We start from the raw sequence: 22,566 nt of genomic DNA, 5'->3' as shown, positions 1-22,566 counted from the left end.
GCCCCCCCCCTCCTCCCCTCCCCTCCCCCCTCGCCGCGCCCTCCTCCCCCCCTCGCGCGCCCCTCCTCCCCCCTCGCGCGCCCTCCTCCCCCTCGCGCGCCCTCCTCCCCCCCTCGCGCGCCCTCCTCCCCCCTCGCGCGCCCTCGCCCCCTCCCCCCCTCGCGCGCCCTCCTCCCCCCCTCGCGCGCCCTCCTCCCCCCCTCGCGCGCCCTCCTCCCCCCCTCGCGCGCCCTCCTCCCCCCCTCGCGCGCCCTCCTCCCCCCCTCGCGCGCCCTCCTCCCCCCCTCGCGCGCCCTCCTCCCCCCCTCGCGCGCCCTCCTCCCCCCTCGCGCGCCCTCCTCCCCCCCTCGCGCGCCTCCTCCCCCCTCGCGCGCCCTCCTCCCCCCCTCGCGCGCCCTCCTCCCCCCCCTCGCGCGCCCTCCTCCCCCCCTCGCGCGCCCTCCTCCCCCCCCTCGCGCGCCTCCTCCCCCCCTCGCGCGCCCTCCTCCCTCCCCTCGCGCGCCCTCCTCCCCCCCTCGCGCGCCCTCCTCCCCCCCTCGCGCGCCCTCCTCCCCCCCTCGCGCGCCCTCCTCCCCCCCCTCGCGCGCCCTCCTCCCCCCCTCGCGCGCCCTCCTCCCCCCTCGCGCGCCCTCCTCCCCCCTCGCGCGCCCTCCTCCCCCCTCGCGCGCCCTCCTCCCCCCTCGCGCGCCCTCCTCCCCCCCTCGCGCGCCCTCCTCCCCCCCTCGCGCGCCCTCCTCCCCCCCTCGCGCGCCCTCCTCCCCCCCTCGCGCGCCCTCCTCCCCCCTCGCGCGCCCCTCCCCCCCTCGCGCGCCCTCCTCCCCCCCTCGCGCGCCCTCCTCCCCCCTCGCGCGCCTCCTCCCCCCCTCGCGCGCCCTCCTCCCCCCCTCGCGCGCCCTCCTCCCCCCCTCGCGCGCCCTCCCCCCCCCCTCGCGCGCCCTCCTCCCCCCCCTCGCGCGCCCTCCTCCCCCCCTCGCGCGCCCTCCTCCCCCCTCGCGCGCCCTCCTCCCCCCCCTCGCGCGCCCTCCTCCCCCCCTCGCGCGCCCTCCTCCCCCCCTCGCGCGCCCTCCTCCCCCCCCTCGCGCGCCCTCCTCCCCCCCTCGCGCGCCCTCCTCCCCCCCTCGCGCGCCCTCCTCCCCCTCGCGCGCCCCTCCTCCCCCCTCGCGCGCCCTCCTCCCCCCCTCGCGCGCCCTCCTCCCCCCCTCGCGCGCCCTCCTCCCCCCCTCGCGCGCCCTCCTCCCCCCCTCGCGCGCCCTCCTCCCCCCCTCGCGCGCCCTCCTCCCCCCCTCGCGCGCCCTCCTCCCCCCCTCGCGCGCCCTCCTCCCCCCTCGCGCGCCCTCCTCCCCCCCTCGCGCGCCCTCCTCCCCCCCCTCGGCGCGCCCCTCCTCCCCCCCCCTCGCGCGCCCTCCTCCCCCCCTCGCGCGCCCTCCTCCCCCCTCGCGCGCCCTCCTCCCCCCCTCGCGCGCCCTCCTCCCCCCTCGCGCGCCCTCCTCCCCCCTCCGCGCGCCCTCCTCCCCCCTCGCGCGCCCTCCTCCCCCCCTCGCGCGCCCTCCTCCCCCCCTCGCGCGCCCTCCTCCCCCCCTCGCGCGCCCTCCTCCCCCCCTCGCGCGCCCTCCTCCCCCCCTCGCGCCCTCCTCCCCCCCTCCGCGCGCCCTCCTCCCCCCTCGCCGCGCCCTCCTCCCCCCCTCCGCGCCCTCCTCCCCCCTCCCGCGCCCTCCTCCCCCCCTCCGCGCCCTCCTCCCCCCTCCCGCGCCCTCCTCCCCCGCGCCCCTCCCGCGCCCCTCCTCCCCCCTCCCGCGCCCTCCTCCCCCCCTCCCGCGCCCTCCTCCCCCCTCCCGCGCCCTCCTCCCCCCCCTCCCGCGCCCTCCTCCCCCCCTCCCGCGCCCTCCCCCCCCCTCCCGCGCCCTCCTCCCCCCCCTCCCGCGCCCTCCCCCCGCGCTCCCCCTCCCGCGCCCTCCCTCCCCCCTCCCGCGCCCTCCCCCCCCTCCCGCGCCCCTCCTCCCCCCGCGCCTCCCCCTCCCCCCCCCTCCCGCGCCCTCCTCCCCCCCTCCCGCGCCCTCCTCCCCGCCCGCTCCCTCCCCTCCTCCCCCCGCCCGCTCCTCCCCCCCCGCCCGCTCCTCCCCCCCCGCCCGCTCCTCCCCCCCCCCGCCCGCCTCCTCCCCCCCCGCCCGCTCCTCCCCCCCGCCCGCTCCTCCCCCCCGCCCGCTCCTCCCCCCCCGCCCGCTCCTCCCCCCCGCCCGCTCCTCCCCCCCCGCCCGCTCCTCCCCCCCGCCCGCTCCTCCCCCCCCGCCCGCTCCTCCCCCCCCGCCCGCTCCTCCCCCCCCGCCCGCTCCTCCCCCCCCGCCCGCTCTCCCCCCGCCCGCTCCTCCCCCCCGCCCGCTCCTCCCCCCTCCCGCTCCTCCCCCCGCCCGCTCCTCCCCCCTGCCCGTTCCTCCCCCCCCGCCCGCTCCTCCCCCGCCCGCTCCTCCCCCCCCTCCCGCTCCTCCTCCCCCCCCCCGCTCCTCCCCGCCCGCGTGCGCGCTCCCCCCCTTGCGCGGCGCTCCCCCCCCGTCGCTCGCGCGCGCTCCTCTCCTCCACCCCCCGCTCGCGCGCGCGTGCTCTCTCCCCCCCGCTCGCGCGCGCGTGCTCTCTCCCCCCCGCGCGCGTGCTCTCTCCCCCCGCTCGCGCGCGCGTGTGCTCTCTCCCCCCTCGCTTGCGCTCCCCTCCCCCCCTCGCTCGCGCTCCCCTCCCCCCCTCGCTCGCGCTCCCCTCCCCCCCTCGCTCGCGCTCCCCTCCCCCCCCTCGCTCGCGCTCCCCTCCCCCCCTCGCTCGCGCTCCCCTCCCCCCCTCGCTCGCGCTCCCCTCCCCCCTCGCTCGCGCTCCCCTCCCCCCTCGCTCGCGCTCCCCTCCCACCCTCGCTCGCGCTCCCCTCCCACCCTCGCTCGCGCTCCCCTCCCCCCCTCGCTCGCGCTCCCCTCCCCCCCTCGCTCGCGCTCCCCTCCCCCCCTCGCTCGCGCTCCCCTCCCCCCTCGCTCGCGCTCCCCTCCCCCCCTCGCTCGCGCTCCCCTCCCCCCCTCGCTCGCGCTCCCCTCCCCCCTCGCTCGCGCTCCCCCTCCCCCCCTCGCTCGCGCTCCCTCCCCCCTCGCTCGCGCTCCCCTCCCCCCCTCGCTCGCGCTCCCCTCCCCCCCTCGCTCGCGCTCCCCTCCCCCCCTCGCTCGCGCTCCCCTCCCCCCCTCGCTCGCGCTCCCCTCCCCCCTCGCTCGCGCTCCCCTCCCCCCTCGCTCGCGCTCCCCTCCCCCCCTCGCTCGCGCTCCCCTCCCCCCCTCGCTCGCGCTCCCCTCCCCCCCTCGCTCGCGCTCCCCTCCCCCCCTCGCTCGCGCTCCCCTCCCCCCTCGCTCGCGCTCCCCTCCCCCCTCGCTCGCGCTCCCCTCCCCCCTCGCTCGCGCTCCCCTCCCCCCCTCGCTCGCGCTCCCCCTCCCCCCCTCGCTCGCGCTCCCCTCCCCCCCTCGCTCGCGCTCCCCTCCCCCCCTCGCTCGCGCTCCCCTCCCCCCCTCGCTCGCGCTCCCCTCCCCCCCTCGCTCGCGCTCCCCTCCCCCCTCGCTCGCGCTCCCCTCCCCCCTCGCTCGCGCTCCCCCTCCCCCCCTCGCTCGCGCTCCCCTCCCCCCTCGCTCGCGCTCCCCCTCCCCCCCTCGCTCGCGCTCCCCTCCCCCCTCGCTCGCGCTCCCCTCCCCCCCTCGCTCGCGCTCCCCTCCCCCCCTCGCTCGCGCTCCCCTCCCCCCCTCGCTCGCGCTCCCCTCCCCCCTCGCTCGCGCTCCCCCTCCCCCCTCGCTCGCGCTCCCCTCCCCCCCTCGCTCGCGCTCCCCTCCCCCCTCGCTCGCGCTCCCCTCCCCCCTCGCTCGCGCTCCCCTCCCCCCCTCGCTCGCGCTCCCCTCCCCCCCTCGCTCGCGCTCCCCTCCCCCCCTCGCTCGCGCTCCCCTCCCCCCTCGCTCGCGCTCCCCTCCCCCCCTCGCTCGCGCTCCCCTCCCCCCCTCGCTCGCGCTCCCCTCCCCCCCTCGCTCGCGCTCCCCTCCCCCCCTCGCTCGCGCGCGCGCTCCCCCCCTCGCTCGCGCGCGCGCTCCCCCCCTCGCCCGCGCGCGCGCTCCCCCCCTCGCTCGCGCGCGCGCTCCCCCCCTCGCTCGCGCGCGCGCTCCCTCCCCTCCCCCCATCGCTCGCACGCTCCCCCTCCCTCACGCTCTCTTCCCCTCCCCCTCCCTCACGCACGCTCCCCTCTCTCGCTCGCTCGAGCGCGCTCCCCTCCCCCCCTGCTCGCGCGCGCTCTCCCCCCTCCCCCCCTCGCGTGGGCGCTCCCTCCTCGCTCGCGCGCGCTCCTTCCTCGCTCGTGTGCGCTCCCCCCTCGCTCGCGCGTTCCCTCCGCGCTCGCGCTCACCCCCCTCGCGTGCTCGCTCTCCCCCTCTCTCTGCCCCCCCCCCCCCCCCCCCCCCCCGGTGCGGTCACTTCTCTTTTCCCCCCCCCTTCCGCGCGTGCTTTCCCTCCCAGCGCGCGCTCCCCCTCCCGCTCCCTCTCTCCCCTCCCTCTCCCCTACCTTCTCGTGCCCTCTCTCCCCCCTCGTGCTCTCTCTCCCACCCACCCCCCGCGCGCTCTCTCTCCCACCCACCCCGTCCCCCGCGTGCTCTCGCCCCACGCTCTTCTCCCGCCCCGCTCCATCCTCACGCCCCCCCCCCCCCCCCTCCAGCCTCTCCTCCTCGCTATCAGGAAAGTTGGATTGCCCAACTTTGTTCAAATTGAAACCGAGCAGGTAAACTCTGGGAAAACATTGCCTCGTGGAAAGAACCGGGAATGACTGTTCCCCCAGCTTTTGTTAATTTGAAAAGGCGCACTGTTTGGACATGTTCCTTCTGTCTACAAAGGTGTGCGTCCGTTCCTCATGGCAATGGTTGACCAATTGGAGTCAACCTGCCCGGTTAGAATTTGAACAGTCCTTGGCAGTTCACTGTTCCATGCTGCATTCTCCATTGCAATGTCTCCACCAGAGTCCACTTGCCAATCAATCAACAATCTCTTCTCATATAAATTGTTTTCTCCATTACTGCTCGTAACTTCATGTGAGCTGCCCTGATGCAAGCAAAACAAAAATATTTGATAGCATGTCTCTTGTTTTTCAGCTGTGTGTATATATATATGAGAGATACCATTTGATCATGCTCTGAATTTGTAAGTCTTTATTTTGCTAACCAACAAAGCAGTTTTCAATGTTATGGAGCATTTTTACATTTGTTTTCCTTCCTTTCTTTCATTCCAGTTCTTCCTCCCGTGTTGGTTCCAAGGCACAGTGAATTCAATCCGCAACATAGTCTACTTGCACAGTTCCGTAATTTGGGGCATAATGATCCTCCTATGCCACAAAATGCTGCCTTTCCAGTTTCCTTTCAGCAACCAAACACCCATCCATTCCCCAACTCTCCCAACAGAAGTTACCCCAGCTCCCCAGGAAGCAGTACATATCCTCATTCTCCAGCAAGCTCTGGACCAAGCAGCCCATTTCAGATGCCAGGTAAGAATAACATTCTGCTATGTTATAACAGTTCTTGGTCTTCATAGTGATATTACCTACCCAAGTTAGATCTAGCAAAAGTAGTTCATTTTTGTTGCGGAATTTCTTTCCTTTTACAAGACACTATCATCTTTTATCATATTAAAGCAGTCTGTTTCTCTTTTTTAGGAATTTTAGTTTTCAGCATAATTTTTGTTGAGGAATAACAAGGGCGTTGTGAAGTGGTGAGAGGAAAGCAAAGCAAATAATCGATCTGACTCTGACACAGAAATGAGTTATGGCCATTTCTTTAGAACAGTAATGGGTGCTTAGAATTCACTGCCATGTGCAGATGTATAGTATTGTAATCACATTCTAGAATAAACTGGTCTGTTCCCAATAAATGGAACATAGCATTTGATTGATTGTTACACTAGGCTTGTCAGGTACAATTGATTGCATGCTTCCTCTTGTGAAAAGAAAACAGACTGATTTGATCAAAACTGCAGTCATAATGGCTTCCTTCACTGAAATTGATTCTAGGAGGGAGAGCTCATAGTTTATAACTCCAGAGCAAGATAGAAGCAGTGATTTTAGTGGTGAACTATTACAGTTATCATAGAATTCCTACAGTGCAGAAGGAGGCCATTCAGGCATCAAATTAGCACTGACTCAGCATTCTACCCAGACGGAACCAGTACTTAGAAACATAGAAAGAAACATAGAAAAACTACAGCACAAAACAGGCCCTTCAGCCCCACAAGTTGTGCCGAACATATCCCTACCTTTTAGGCCTACCTGTAACCCTCCATCCTATTAAGTCCCATGTACTCATCCAGGAGTCTCTTAAAAGACCCTATTGAGTTCGTCTCCACCACCACTGACGGCTGCCGATTCCACCCGCCCACCACCCTCTGTGTGAAAAACTTCCCCCTAACATCTCCCCTGTACCTACCCCCCAGCACCTTAAACCTGTGTCCTCTCGTAGCAACCATTTCCACCCTGGGAAAAAGCCTCTGAGAGTCCACCCGATCTATGCTTCTCAACATCTTATATACCTCTATTAGGTCTTCTCTCATCCTACGTCTCTCCAAGGAGAAAAGACTGAGCTCCCTCAGCCTATCCTCAAGGCATGCCACTCAATCCAGGCAACATCCTTGTAAATCTCCTCTGCACCCTTTCAATCTTTTCCACGTCCTTCCTGTAATGAGGCGACCAGAACTGAGCACAGTACTCCAAGTGGGGTTTGACGAGGGTCTTATATAGCTGCATCATTATCCCCGGACTCCTAAACTCAATCCCTCGATTGATAAAGGCCAGCACACCATACGCCTTCTTAACCACCTCCTCCACCTGCGGGGCCGATTTTAGAGTCCTATGGACCCGGACCCCAAGGTCCTTCTGATCCTCTACAGTACTAAGAGTCTTTCCCTTTACATTGTACTCCTTCATCCCATTTGACCTGCCAAAATGGACCACTACGCATTTATCTGGGTTGAGGTCCATTTGCCACTTCTCCGCCCAGTCTTTCATCCTATCTATGTCCCTCTGTAACTTCTGACGTCCCTCCAGACTATCCACAACCCCACCAACCTTCGTGTCGTCGGCAAACTTACTAACCCATCTCTCCACTTCCTCATCCAGGTCATTTATGAAAATGACAAACAGCAAGGGTCCCAGAACAGACCCCTGGGGCACACCACTGGTGACCGACCTCCATTTAGAAAAAGGACCCATCTATACCCACTCTCTGCCTCCTTTGGGCAAGCCAGTTCTGGATCCACAGGGCAGCAGCCCCTTGGATCCCATGCCCTCTCACTTTTTCTAGAAGCCTTGCATGGGGGACCTTATCTAACGCCTTGCTAAAATCCATATAAACCACATCTATCGCTTTCCCTTCGTCACATTTTCGAAGAACTCCACCAGGCACATAAGGCACGATCTGCCTTTGACAAAGCCATGCTGAGTATTCTTGAGCATACTAAACCTCTCTCAATGCTCATAAATCTTGTCCCTCAGGATCTTCTCCATCAGCTTACCAACCACTGAGGTTAGACTCACCGGTCGGTAATTTCCTGGGCTATCCCTATTCCCCTTCTTGAAAATAGGAACCACATCCGCAATCCTCCGGCACCTCTCCCTTGATTGACAGGCAGTCAACTGTAAGAGAAATACATTGAAGCCATGAGAGCGACATTAAGTTGAAGCTATTGAGCGCCCTTAAATTTTTAATGAGCAGCTCAGTGTCTAATTTTAAGCTTGCAGTTTTTACTTAAATACATTTTCAGTACTTTGAAGCAGGTTTTTAAAATTTAGTTCAAAGTGACTCAAACATGGAGAAATACATTTATTTAAACAAATAGCACAGATTAAGCCACAATCTATATTGGGAAGCTAAACCTATATTTCAGTTTTACTATTTCTACATCCTCCTCTTAGAAGCAGCTAAGCTATTTATTGCAAGGTCATACGCTGGATGCATGCAAGCCCATTTAACCCATATCCCCCCCAGCATCCAGTTGTCAAATTCTTCCATTGTTTTCCTCCAGTGTCTAACCCGGAAGTACATTTCATGTGGTGAAATTATCATGTGGTGAAATTAATCCCTGACATGAGTCCCAAATTTCCTCCTTTGCAGTTCAATCTCTTCCTTACCTTTCTTCTACCATTGTGAATTGATTTTGGTACTGAATTTACTTTTCCCCCATTCAGTGTTTGCATACCTCTGAAGTCTCTCTCTCTTGGCTGTATTCAAGTTTTTTCAATTGTTTTTCAAAACTCAGTATTTTGTTGCGAGGGTTACATAGAATCTGGAGTATGGAAATGGACCATCCAGCCCAACTGGTCTATGCCAGCGGTTTTTAAAAAGTGCAATCTTCCCTAACTATGAACTCTTTCCATCCCTCCCCCATATCCCATTATTTCCCATCTCTCACATGTGCATCAAGCCTTAATGTGTCAGTGCCATCTGCTGCAATGTTTCCATTTGGTACTGAGTTCTGCATTCTTGCTGTTCACTATGCACAGATCTACCAGAATTTTTACTGATGTTGTGGTTATCTTATATTTATGCCCTCTTGTTCATGACTCAACCACAAGTAGTAACCATTTCTCAACATCCACGCTATCAAACTGCTTCATAATATTCAAGATTTCTATCAGCCTTCCACTTAGACTTAAATTTCAATGGAAAAAGATATTTGTTGAAGCTTTTCATCTTGAACTCATTGGGACAGATGCCAGAGTGCCAAATTTTAAAGGGAAAAGCAAATGATCATGCAGGAGAAGAGGGGTGCTAATTGATTGGTTAACAAGTTATCTTTGATTAGTTGAGGTGTTACCATGGTAAATGCACCAGGGAGCTATTGTCCCCATTCTTTAGTTTATTCAGAAAAGGTGCAATGTTTGGGCATACTTGTTTTGCCTGTAGAGCACTGGGCCCTGCAAATGAATGTAGGTATCATCTGGCAAGCCCAACCTAAATTGGTTGTTAGTATGAATGCTACCCAATCGCAGAATCATATCTAACAGTAGACATTATGTTCTGAGTTTTCTAAGTACAAGTTATTTGAGTGCAGTCGATATTCTGCCAATTGTGAACAGCCGAAGGGGTGTGCTGTTTGATGCATTCTGCCAGTCATTAGGACGTACAGTTTATGGACCTGGCACTGAAATTCATATACCACGTTACTCATTTGTGCGGTAGGCAGAGCATCTTTTTGGCTTGATGGCAGCAACCTGTAAGTAGAAGGCACTGCTTGTGTTGCCATGTGCAGTAGCAGTGTGTAATAACGAGCTTCACTTGATGCTCAAATGTTTGCGATACATTACCTTTCCAAGGCAATTTGAGGTTGACTGGACACTTCTCAAGTCTGAAGGTGACAGCCTTGGACCCATTCATGAGTATGCAGGATACACAGTAAGCAATAATCTGATCATTATCTTGTAAGATAGCTTTGATGCACCCTGTTACGGTGTCAGGTTTACACAATGAGCAAATTGCTAACTTCCTATTTACAAGAATGCTGATAAGGCCAATCTTGTAGCATGAGCTGTAGGAATTCCAAGGCATATATTGACCAGTGAAGGTAGGCTTGAGGTACACAGTAGTATAGAACCCACTGGTGGATTTCTTAACTAGCACATCAGGGAAAGGAAGCTGATTAGATTGCTCCATTTCAAAGGAGTGTAGATTAGAGCATATTAAGGTGTGGTAAGTTTTTATGTGCAGCTGCATATTCAAGTATAGCAAACATATAATCTATGTATTGGAAACATGCAAAGGGTAGGAGACGAGGGATCATTCCATCAAAAACATTTTTATTGTGGCATACAATAAAAATTAAAACGCGAACAGACCCTGCAAAGGAACCAGTGGGAACACCATTTATTTGGGCATGTATAGTATATTAAAGCTGAATGCAACTATACAAGTTGCTGAGTTCCTAAGTTCAATGAATAAAGATTTAGAACATGGCAGCGTGTCTAGATTGTCAAATGTCCATGACTTTTTTAAACAGCACATTCATGAATCAGCTCACAATGTTGAACAGGTATATTTCTGTTGATATGCAGATCGCATGTCGTCTTCACGAAAGTGAAGGAATCCTTCACTGTACTCGAACAATCTGTGTTTGCAAAACTCTCACATATTGTCTAACATTAGATGTGATTCCACAAAAGAGCAGCATTTATTAAGATGCAGTAACAGCTAATTTAAGATTATCAGTTGGTCAGATCACATACGTTTGCTAGAAGCTCCAAATGCAGAGTTCTCTCCTTGCAAGCAAAAGGAATATGTTCAGAGATTACACCTTTTTTGAATAAATAAAAGCATGGGGACAAAAGCTCCCTGGTGTGTTCGCCGTGGTAATGTCTTGACCAATCCGAGCCAACTTGCCCACTTTTCTCATGCAGGATAAATTATTGCTTCTTTGAAATTTGGCATTCTTGCAATTGTCCTAATGAGTGCAAGATGAAAAGCTTTGACAACATGTCTTTTTTTTTCAACAATACTCCCAAATCCTGTATTACCAAGGGCATCATTATAGTCATTAAAATACTTTATGTAATGCATTCTAGTAGAATAGGATAAAATAGAATCCTTACAGTGCAGAAGGGGGCCATTCGTCCCATCGAGTCTGCACCGACCACAATCCCACCCAGGCCCTAGCCTCATAACCCCATGTATTTATCCTAGCTAGTCCCCCTGACAAGGGACAATTTAGCATGGCCAATCCACCTAACCCGCAAATCTTTGGAGTGTGGGAGGAAACCGGAGCACCCGGAGGAAACCGATGCTGACATGGGGGAGAATGTGCAAACTCCACACAGACAGTGACCCAAGCCAGGAATTGAACCCAGATCCCTGGCGCTGTGAGGCAGCAGTGTTAGCCACTGTGCCGTAGATTCCTGGCGAACTCCTCAATCACCTGCTCTGTCAGCCTGTTTGTTGTCATCTATAAATTTGCTTGGCTCACACTTAAGTCCAAATCATTGTACGTTAGACTAACTGATGGCCCCAAGTTTACCACACTGCACTCGATAGTCCTTCCCCACCCCATTCATGTAACCGTACTCCTCTTAAGTATTCAGTACTTATTCTTTTAAGCAATTTATGTATCCTTCAGCTTTATCCAGGATTCCCACCAAAATAAGTTTAACTACAGATTTTAAAATTGAATATTTTCTGAATTATGTGCCAACATCACTTGCATTTTTTAAAAAGAGATATTTGCTTTGATTTGAAGCTACTTATCATTCAATATAGTTGTCATTTGTTTTTGTCTGTCTATAGCAGATACCCCTCCTCCTGCATATATGCCTCCAGATGATCAGATGACACAAGACAGTTCACAGCCCATGGATACATCAAATATTCTTATTCCTACAATACCACCAAATATAACCAACAGAGCAGGTAATGTGTGGAAACTGTAAACCAAGAGCTGAAAACAAAATAACTTGTAGTGCTCTTATATTTCATGAATGTAAAATGTGTAGATTGGAGGCTGACTATGGTATGGTGATTGGTGATCCCTTTTGGATGTATATATTATAATATGAATCAATTTGGAGCTGTTTCTTGTTCTGAAGATCTTTCACTAATCTACCTCAAAGTCTAAAATAGCTCCTTCATTCTTCTGGTTTATTTTTCTTTAAATGCCTATTTGGTGAATGCTGCATGATTTTTTTTGTGAAGCATCAATATATTTTCCCCAAAGACTTCATAATTTGACCTGGGTATTTTTGATTCTTGATCTACAGTTAGTTCATCTGAGCCCAGACAGCACTGGGACCACTCCAGCTGATAATCATCTTGATCTAGAGTTCTACTGTTTGATTCAGTAACTTCCACTCAGAAGTTTGCAGAAAAAAGGGTAGAATTGAGTTTGACCTTTCATTTTCTCCCATTCTGCTGGTGCTCCCACTAGAGTTGCACTGTAAGAATGGGTTTTGGATCAGGTGAGCAAATGGATACCCATATGGTTCTATATTTAAATTTGATGATCTGATTATTGTTCATATCCAATTTAATGGTTTTTAAAATGATGCTGACAGCATATTTGTTGCCCTGAGATGATGGTGGAATGGCTTCTCCTTGAACTGCTGGTGCTTTTGTGAGGTGATGCTCCTATAATGGCATGATGTGGAGATGCCGGGGTTGGACTGGGGTAAACACAGTAAGAAGTCTCACAACACCAGGTTAAAGTCCAACAGACTTCTTATCCTACTTCTTACTGTGCTTACCCCAGTCCAACACCGGCATCTCCACATCAAGGATGTGGAATTCCAGGGCATTGAATCATTTGCGCTGTCTCAATATTGGTCCACCTATTGAGGGTGAACTTATGATTCGTTTCTACGGCCATACTAGTCTGAAAATGCCCGATCTCATCTGATCTCAGAAGCTAAGAAGCAGACTCAGGCCTGGTTAGTACTTGATGGGAGACCGCCTGGGAATACCAGTGCAGTGGGCTGTGGCCGAGTGTTCTAAGGGGCTGCATTTATGCTGGAGTCTCTATGGAGGTGTGGGTTCAAATCCCACCACTGCCAAAGGTGCTTTGGTCATTTCAATCTGTTGAATAAACTTTTCCTTGAGGTTCAAGGCAACAGACATTTGCAGAGTGGTATTTTTGTCAAAGGCCGCACTAGTCTGAAACGCCCAATCTCATCTGGTCTTGGAAGCTAAGCAGACTTGGGCCTGGTTAGTACTTGAAAAAGCAGCAGATTGGTGGTGCAGCGGAAGGGTGCTGGGCCCATAACTCAGCGGTCGCTGCATCAAAACCATTCTCTGCTATTCATGTTTTCAGGAACAATTAAAAGAAACATACCTTGCATGTTGCCAAGTAAATTTGTTATAGCAGCACTTTATTGGGGCGTGGATAGCTCTCAAATTCAGCTCTGCAGCAGTGAAAATGGGATATTGTTGAGCCTGTAGCTATTTTGTGCTGTACACTCAGCCACTTGATGTTGCATGGGATGAACTGAATTGATTAGACGGTAATGGAGAGAGAGCGCCCAGGTTGAGGCCAGATATGATGATGCATTTTTGGCTGAGGATGTTTGCAATCATTTTAGCCTAGTCTCTGATACTCAAGTGCACCATGGTCATTGATGCAAATGTTTATGAAGCCTTGTTCTTTTGTTGCCACTATTCTCAACAAGATGAGACTGTTGGTTGTGTCTGTCTGCAGCTCGATTTGGTGGTGTTCATGCTGGTAGCTGATGGAGTTGCATGGTTTCTTCAGGTCATTTTTGTACTACTTCTGATGTGCCCTTCTACACACCCTTGAGCCAAGGTTGTTGACTGGCTTGAAGGAATATACTCAGGAGTGTTGGATGAAGTTTGAGATCCTAAGAGTATCGTCAAAGTAACCTGTTACTTGACTAAGCTGTGGGACAGCTCTCCAACATGTGCATCATTCTGCAGATTTTTAATTCTTTCATGGGATGTGGGCATTGCTGGCAAGGCCAGCATTTTTTTGTTCATCTCTTGAGAAGGTGGTAGTCAGCCACTTCCTTGAAATGCTGCAGTCCATTTGGTGTGGATACACCCAGAGTAATGGTCAAAATGGAATTCCAGGATTTTGACCCAGTGACAATGAAGAAACAGCGATATATTTCCAACTTAGGATGCTGTGTGGCTTGGAGGTAGACTTTCAGTGGCAGTGTTTCCACATCTTGGTTGCCCTTATCCTAAATATACCAGGGGCCATGTTGGACCTGGTATTGGGGAATGAGCCCAGCCAGGTGGCCGATGTTTCAGTGGGAGAGCAGTTCGGGAACAGTGACCACAATTCAGTAAGCTTTAAGGTACTGATGGATAGAGATAAGTGTAGTGCTCAAGTGAAGGTGCTAAATTGGGGGAAGGCTAATTACAACAATATTAGACAGCAACTGAAGAATGTAGATTGGGGCAGATGTTTGAGAGCAAATCAACATCTGGCATGTGGGAGGCTTTCAAGTGTAAGTTGATAGGGATTCAGGACCGGCACATTCCTGTAAGGATGAAGAATAAGTATGGCAAGTTTTGGGAACCTTGGATAACGAGAGATATTTTGAGCCTAGTCAATAGAACATAGAACAGTAGATTCATAGATTCATAGAACCCTACAGTGCAGAAAGAGGCCATTCGGCCCATCGAGTCTGCACCGACCACAATCCCACCCAGGCCCTACCCCCATATCTCTACATATTTTACCCGCTAATCCCTCTAACCTACTCATCCCTGGACACAAGGGCAATTTATCATGGCCAATCAACCTAACCCGCACATCTTTGGACTGTGGGAGGAAACCGGAGCACCCAGAGGAAACCCACGCAGACACGAGGAGAATGTGCAAACTCCACACAGACAGTGACCCGAGCCGGGAATTGAACCCAGGTCCCTGGAGCTGTGAAGCAGCAGTGCTAACCACTGTGCTACCGTGCCGCCTTGCTACCGTGCTACAGTACAGCACAGAACAGGCCCTTCAGCCCACGATGTTGTGCCGAGCTTTATCTGAAATCAAGATCAAGCTATCCCACTCCCTATCATCCTGGTGTGCTCCATGTGCCTATCCAATAACCGCTTAAATGTTCCTAAAGTGTCTGACTCCACTATCACTGCAGGCAGTCCATTCCACACCCCAACCACTCTCTGCGTAAAGAACCTACCTCTGATATCCTTCCTATATCTCCCACCACGAACCCTATAGTTATGCCCCCTTGTAATAGCTCCTTGTAATAGTCAACATTAAGAGCATTCAAATGGTTATTGGATAAACATATGGATGATATTGGAATAGTGTAGATTAGAGGGGCTTTAGATTGGTTCCACTGGTTGGCGCAACATCGAGGGCCTGTACTGCACTGTAGTGTTCTATGTTCTAAAGAGAAAAAGGAAGCATTTGTCAAAGCTAGGAGGCTGGGAACACAAGAAGCAAGTGTAGAAGACAAGGAAAGCAGAAAGAAACTTAAGCAAGGAGTAAGGAGGGCTAAAAGGGGTCACGAAAAAGCATTGTACAGCAAGATTAAGGAAAATCCCAATGCTTTTTATACATATGTAGAGAGCGAGAGGGTAGCCAGGGAGAGGGTTGGCCCACTCAAGGACAAGGGAGGGAATCTATGCATGGAGCCAGAGGAAATGGGCGAGGTATTAAATGAGTACTTTGCGTCAGTATTCACCAAAGAAAAGGACTTGGTGGATGATGAGTCTGGGAAAGGATGTGTAGATAGTTTGAGCCATGTTGAGTTCGAAAAGGAGGTGGTATTGGGGTTCTTGAGAAACATTAAGATAGACAAGTCCCCAGGGCCTGATGGGATATACCCTAGAATACTGAGAGAGGCAAGGGAGGAAATTGCTGGGGCCTTGAGAGAAATCTTTGTAACCTCACTGGCTACAGGGGAGGTACACACGGTAAGAAGTCTCACAACACCAGGCTAAAGTCCAACAGGTTTATTTGGTAGCAAAAGCCACTAGCTTTCAGAGCACTTGCTGCTCCTTCGTCAGGTGAGTGGGAGTTCTGTTCACAAACAGGGCATATAAAGACACAAACTCAATTTACAAAATAATGGTTGGAATGCGAGTCTTTACAGGTAATCAAGTCTCAAAGGTACAGACAATGTCAGTGGAGAGAGCGTTAAGCACAGGCTAAAGAGATGCGTATTGTCTCCAGACAGGACATTTCCTGTCCTGACCCAGTGACGCCCCTTGACATGTCCTGTCTGGAGACAATACACATCTCTTTAACCTGTGCTTAACACACTCTCCACTCACATTGTCTGTACCTTTGAGACTTGATTACCTGTAAAGACTCGCATTCCAGCCATTATTTTGTAAATTGAGTTTGTGTCTTTATATGCCCTGTTTGTGAACAGAACTCCCACTCACCTGACTAAGGAGCAGTGAGTGCTCCGAAAGCTAGTGGCTTTTGCTACCAAATAAACCTGTTGGACTTTAACATGGTGTTGTGAGACTTCTTACTGTGTTTACCCCAGTTCAACATCGGCATCTCCACATCATGACTACAGGGGAGGTCCCAGAGGATTGGAGAATAGCCAATGTTGTTCCTTTCTTTAAGAAGGGTAGCAAGAATAATCCAGGTAATTACAGGCCGGTGAGCCTTACATCAGTGGTAGGGAAATTATTGGAGAGGATTCTTCGAGACAGGATTTATTTCCACTTGGAAATAAGTGGACGTATTAGTGAGAGGCAACATGGTTTTGTGAAGGGGAGGTCGTGTCTCACGAACTTGATTGAATTTTTCGAGGAAGTGACAAAGATGATTGATAAGAGTAGAGCAGTGGATGTTGTCTACATGGACTTCAGTAAAGCCTTTGACAAGGTCCCTCATGGCAGACTGGTGCAGAAGGTGAAGTCGCATGGGATCAGAGGTGAGCTGGCAAGATGGATACAGAACTGGCTCGGTCAAAGAAGACCGAGGGTAGCAGTGGAAGGGTGCGTTTCTGAATGGAGGGTTGTGACAAGTGCTGGGACCGTTGCTGTTTGTAATATATATAAATGATTTGGAAGAAAATGTAAGTGGTTTGATTAGTAAGTTTGCGGACGACACAAAGGTTGGTGGATTTGCGGATAGCGATGAGGATCATCAGAGGATACAGCAGGATATAGATCAGTTGGAGACTTGGGCGGAGAGATGGCAGATAGAGTTTAATCTGGACAAATGTGAGGTAATGCATTTTGGAAGGTCTAATACAGATAGGAAATATACAGTAAATGGCAGAACCCTTAGGAGTATTGATTGGCAAAGGGATCTGGGTGTACAGGTATACAGGTCACTGAAAGTGGCAATGCAGGTGGAGAAGGTAGTCAAGAAGGCATACACATGCTTGCCTTCATCGGCCGGGATATTGAGTTTAAAAACTGGCAAGTCATGTTGCAGCTTTATAGAACCTTAGTTAGGCCGCACTTGGAATATAGTGTTCAATCTGGTCGCCACACTGCCAGAAGGATGTGGAGGCTTTGGAGAGGGTACAGAAAAGATTTACCAGGATGTTGCCTGGTATGGAGGGCATTAGCTATGAGGAGAGGTTGGAGAAACTTGGTTTGTTCTCACTGGAATGACGGAGGTTGAGGGGCGACCTGAAAGAAGTCTAGAAGATTATGAGAGGCATGGACAGAGTGGATAGTCAGAAGCTTTTTCCCAGGGTGGAAGAGTCAATTACTAGGGGCGCAGGCTTAAGGTGTGAGGGGCAAGGTTTAAAGGAGATGTACGAGGCAGATTTTTTACACAGAAAGTAGTGGGTGCCTGGAACTTGTTGCCGGGGGAGGTAGTGGAAGCGGATACAGTAGTTACTTTTAAGGGGCGTCTTGACAAATACATGAATAGGATGGGAATAGAGGGATATGGTCCCTGGAAGGGTAGGGGGTTTTAGTTCAGTCGGGCAGCATGGTCGGTGCAGGGTTGGAGGGCCGAAGGGCCTGTTCCTGTGCTGTAATTTTCTTTGTTCTTTGTTCTAAGTGGAACAGGTGCAGGTTTGAAAGTTGTTGTCTTGAGAAGCTTGACAAGTTAATGCAGTGCATCTTGTAGATGGGCCAGTTTTGTATCCACCTTGCCAGCTCACCTCTGATCCCATGCGTCTTCACCTGTCGTAACTGCGTAGGTGACGGATGGGATACCATTCAAGTGAATGGTCCTGGTGTTGAGTTTCTTAAGTTGTGTTGGAGTTGTATTCATCCAAGTAAGTGAGGAACATTCCATCATGCTCTTGACTTGTAGATGGTGGGCAGGGTTTGAGGAATTAGGAGGCGAGTTACTGGCTGCAGAATTCTCAGTCTCTGACCTCTTCATGTAGTCATGTTATTTATATGGCTGGTCTAGTTAAGTCTCTGCTCAGTGGTAACCCCCCCCCAAGATGTTAATGGTGGGGGATTCAGTGATGGTAATGCCTTTGAATGTGTTACGACGCGGAAGTGATTTTTTTCCTCCGTGCGATTTTGTATCGACCCAAAGGGATATACCTCTCCTCGTAATCTTGTATGAGTGTGTGTGAGGTAGTAGGAAGTTATTGGTTTTGGTAAATTAAAGCAGGATCTGACACACTTTATCATGAACAATTAACAGTACTTTATTTTTTTAAACTGGTGACAACCTTATTAAAACAATTAACAAACTGAAAAAAATCCCAATAGAATGCTGTTCGAATATTACAAGACTCATTCAGGAATAGTGAAATAAAAATCATTATTACAGAAGTTAGTCACTCAAGTAAAATACAAACAGGCGTCTTTGGAAATATCTTTCTGGGTTGGCATTTCTCCCTATTCTAATGGTAGTTTTACGAAGACATTCACGAAACTGCAAGAGCCTCGCCTACCCTCCTTCTGACTTAAGAGGTGGCAAGCATAATCTGCCAGTTACCCCCCTTGTCCGAGTTTATATACCTGGAATTACCTCACATTATTCCTGCAATCTGAGTGGCTTGAGGCTGTCAACAACCTTCACATTTGAGTTCCATTGGTTCTGTGTCTCTGCGTGCTTGCTTTAAACTCATTGGTCCAATTCAAAAGTCTGTTTTGGTTAGGTTGGAACACTGTCTGCTAGACTTTGAGACAGTGTTGCAAAGACCTGCCTCTGCAGCCTGCACTCTGCAATTTAAACATTTTAGCATTGAACCCAAAAACAGCTTTTCTCAGGCACTGACACAATCAGCTTTTAGATGGACCTTGCCCTGTTGTTTCCCCTTTAGTATTTTACACTCTTTATAGACATTCTGTACATCTTTGTAAATTCACCTTCATGGGGGAGGCTTTCTTTTGGAGTGGTCATTCCCTGGCACTTGTGCAGCATTAATGTACTTGCTCCTTAGCAGTCCAAGCCTGAATGTTGCCCAGGTCTTACTGCATATGGATACAACTGCTTCAGTACCTGGCTAATTATGAATGACACGGAACACCGCAGTCATCAGTGAAGATCCTTACTTCTGACATTATGGTAGTGGGAAGATCATTGCTGAAGCGGCTGAAGATGGTCAAGCCCAGGACAGTACCCTGAGGAACTCCTGCATTGATGACCTAGGACTGAAATGATTGGCCTTCAACAACCACAACCATTTTCCTTTGCACTAGGTATGGCTCTAACTGTTGGAGAGTTTCCCCCCTGATTCCCATTAAATTCAGTTTTGCTAGGGCTACTTGATGCCACACTCAGTGAAATACTGCCTTGATGCCAAGGATAGTCGTACTCAACTCGCCTCTGGAATTCAGCTCTTTTGTCCCTGTTTGGAACAAATTTGTTATGAGGTCAGGTGTAGATGGCCCTGGCGAAATCCAAACAGATCCCAAGAGGACCCCCTTAGAGTTTGAATTATGAAGAAAAACTGGGAAAGTGTGGATTTGTCAGCCTTGAAAGGCATCTGAAAGATGGTCTTTGAGATGTACAAGTTTGTAAATAATTTGGAAAACTAAGTTGACAAAATAGTTCAACGGTTCAGAGGTTTAATTAAACTAGTATAGACAAATGTCTGACTCAGATCAAGTTCTTCACATGATTATCAACACGTGGTATGAACTTCCATTTGGTGTAGTGGAAACAAAAACCTAAAATCGTTAAAGCACCAACCCCTCACTTCAGTAGGAAAGACTTTAGAGTCATTGTTGATTGTTCCTTTTCTATAATAATGGCCTGCCCTCATCTGTAATAATCTTGAGATCTTCTCGGAAACTTTCTAAAATTCTTACTTGAGTATGTCTTGTTCAGTCTGAAGATAAACATGCAGGTGCAGCAGACGGTAAAGAAGACAAGTGTTACGTTGGCCTTCAGAGCAAGAGGATTTGAGTACAGGGATATCTTGCACCATTTATACAGGGCCTTGGTGAAGCCACACCTGGAATATTGTGTGAAGTTTTGGTCTCCTTATCTGAGGAAAGATTGTTCATGCTATGGAGGAAAAGTTTACTAGACTGATTCCTGAGATGGCGGGACTGACTTGTCTGGAGAGATTGAGTCGATTAGGATTATATTTGCTGGAATTCAGAAGAATGAGGGGGATCTCATAGAACCTTATAAAATTCAAACAAGACTAGACAGGATAGATATAGGAAGGATGCCCCTGATGGCAGGGGAGTCCAGAACCATTGGGTATAGTCTAAGGATAAGGGGTAAATCTTTTAGGATGAGGAGAAATTTCTTCTTCTTCTTCTTCTTCGAGAGAGAGAGAGAGAGAGAGAGAGTGGTAAACTTGTGGAATTCACTACCACAGAAAGCAATTGACCAAAACATTGTATGTTTTTAAGAAGGAGTTAGCTATAGGTCTTCGGCTGCAAGGGATATCAAAGGATATGGGGGGGAAGGCAGGATCAGGTTATTGAGTTGGATGATCAGATATGATCATACTGAATGGCAGAGCAGGTTGGAAGGGCTGAGTAACCTACTCCTCCTATTTCCTATCTTTCCCTATGTGTCAACAGTGTAATGCACATCATTTAGTTATTGGTGTGTGAACAATCACTGTCAGCAAAATGTTTTTATTTCCATGTCTTTGATTCTATGGAAATTGAATTAATCCACAACACAATAGTATTACTGAACTTTATGTACTTGCATGAAGAGGAGCTTCTGTAAAGTTTGACCAGTTATGTGCATTGTGCAGCTATGTGCATTAAAGTCTCGGCATAATTTGCCTTTGTCTCTCACATGATCTTTGCAATTAGGGAATACCACTTGCCTAAATTGTTTTTACTTGACTATGAATCTTTGCATCCCTCTCAGTCGTGGCCTATTTAATCCATATACTTTTATATATAAAATTATATATCGAATATTGAGGATATTATAGAGTACCATACTTGAATTAATCAAGGGAATAATAATTCCGTGGTGAAATTCTTAATTCAGTGCTTAAAAACAAAAAGAATTCCAAAATAAGACCCATCTACGTATGTGCTCTGCATTAATACTCAATAAAAGCCACGCCCATCTGTGTCTATTATATATTCAACTTGCACCTACTTGTATTTCCGGTCTGCGTCATTTATCAACAGCATCAGGTTTTTGTGTCACTGGTCGCTTTGCTCATTGTAAATTTCTGTGTATTCTTTCATAATGGAAAATGTCTATGTGAACTCAGATCTGCATAATCTGACTGCAGGGTCTTGTAGTTCTCTGTTTTCTAAAAATGTTTTCATCTGCCATTTTGTCCCTCACTAAATTGGATTTCTAAATTTCAAAACAAGGCTTTAGCCAAACTTTTCAAAATGTTTCATGTCACAATAACATGGAATTTATCTGTTGAATTTAATTGCCTTTTGTCTTTAAATGCCTTCTTTAAAGTTTTTACTTAAAGAGCTGGGTTTGGAGTTGGTATTTTTGCCCAGAGCCATGGCACTAGCAGCGGAAATCAAATGCACAGTCTTGGCATCAATGTTTTGTCCTCACTTTATTATGGTGCATCATGACCATGCAGTCAGCTATGCCAAAAAATATTTTTTCCTTGGTTTTGAGCAGCAGTAGGCCATTCAGCCTGTCAAACCCATTCAGTTAGATCAGGGGTCTCCAAACTACGGCCCGCGGGCCACATCCGGCACGCAGTCAGTGGGGCGGGACGGGATTCCCGCTGCCGAAAACACTCCTGCGTCCGGAACCCCGCCGCTGACTCAGGATCTGGACGCGGGGACGGAAGCCACAGGCTGGACATTTGCTGCCGCTCTGCGCGGTGTCTGATGGACCCATGGGAATCCCCGCCCTCTTTACCGGCCTATTGTCCAATCAGAGCTGCTGTCCTGTGACTGACAGTTCATTAAACAAATCAGCAATTGAGACATCTGTTATCCAATTGCCGCTCTGCATTGACTGAGTGACAGCTGCTTTATCCAATCCGTAAGCTCCATCTGTCTGAAATGAGCGAGAACAATGACAATGATGGCGGCAATTCAGACCAATTCAGTTATGGAAGGAGAAAAGAAAAGTGGACAGTGAATGCCGCCTGTTTAATGAAGAATGGGGTGTAAAGTACTTCGTTGTACAAGCAGGTGATAAAGCCTTGTGTGTCATATGCAACAAAACTGTTGCAGTTTTGAAGGAGTACAATGTACGTCAGCACTATGAGACCAAACATGAACCAAGCTATTCCCAATTCACAGGAACACATTGTTCGGAAAAATTTGTATCAATGCAACGCAGGTTGCTTTCCCAACAAGCTTTTTTTATGCAGAAGATAACTGAAAATGAAGCTTTAACCAGGGCCAGTTACAAACTAGCTTATGTGTTGGCTAAAAGAGGAAAGCCATTCACCGATGGGAGATCTCATCAAAGAGTGTATAATGGAAGCAGTGGAAGAGTTATGCCCAGAAAAAGTAAATCTGTTCAAAATCATCAGTCTTGCGCCAAATACTGTTGCTCGTAGAATTGAGGATATAGGAAGCAAAATATTTCATCAAATTGCAGACAAAGCAAGAAATTTTCAGTTGTATTCTCTCGCACTTGATGAATCGACTGCTCTACAGCTGCAGCAAGATATCGTCACTCCTGTACTCAAATCCTTATCGTGATGAAGGCCAACATTCCGTTTGCTTCCTAATTGTTTGCTGCACCTTGTGACATTAATGTACCTTTAAG

The 22,566-nt window shown here is 51.3% G+C and overlaps 1 protein-coding gene and 1 pseudogene across 3 annotated transcripts in view; both read left to right on the top strand.

The window, feature by feature from the left end:
• smad1 (SMAD family member 1) overlaps positions 1–22,566 on the top strand; it is a 152,610-nt gene that overhangs the window by 86,912 nt on the left and 43,132 nt on the right. For 2 of the 3 annotated variants that reach the window (XR_013497737.1, XM_078212243.1), the window contains exons 3-4: positions 5,276–5,527; positions 11,304–11,426. Coding sequence is in view for 2 of the 3 variants with exons in the window: in XM_078212243.1 (XP_078068369.1) it covers positions 5,276–5,527; positions 11,304–11,426 (375 nt within the window). In the remaining variant the exon portion in view is untranslated. The remainder of the gene's footprint in view (positions 1–5,275; positions 5,528–11,303; positions 11,427–22,566) is intronic. The other variant, XM_078212253.1, reaches the window with a different exon arrangement.
• LOC144501910 (5S ribosomal RNA) lies at positions 12,367–12,486 on the top strand (annotated as a pseudogene).

The sequence above is a fragment of the Mustelus asterias genome, chromosome 1 (assembly GCF_964213995.1).
Source record: "Mustelus asterias chromosome 1, sMusAst1.hap1.1, whole genome shotgun sequence".
Lineage (NCBI taxonomy): Eukaryota > Metazoa > Chordata > Chondrichthyes > Carcharhiniformes > Triakidae > Mustelus > Mustelus asterias.
The sequence above is the reverse complement of the archived record's forward strand: the minus strand, read 5'-3'. Positions and strand labels throughout refer to the sequence as shown.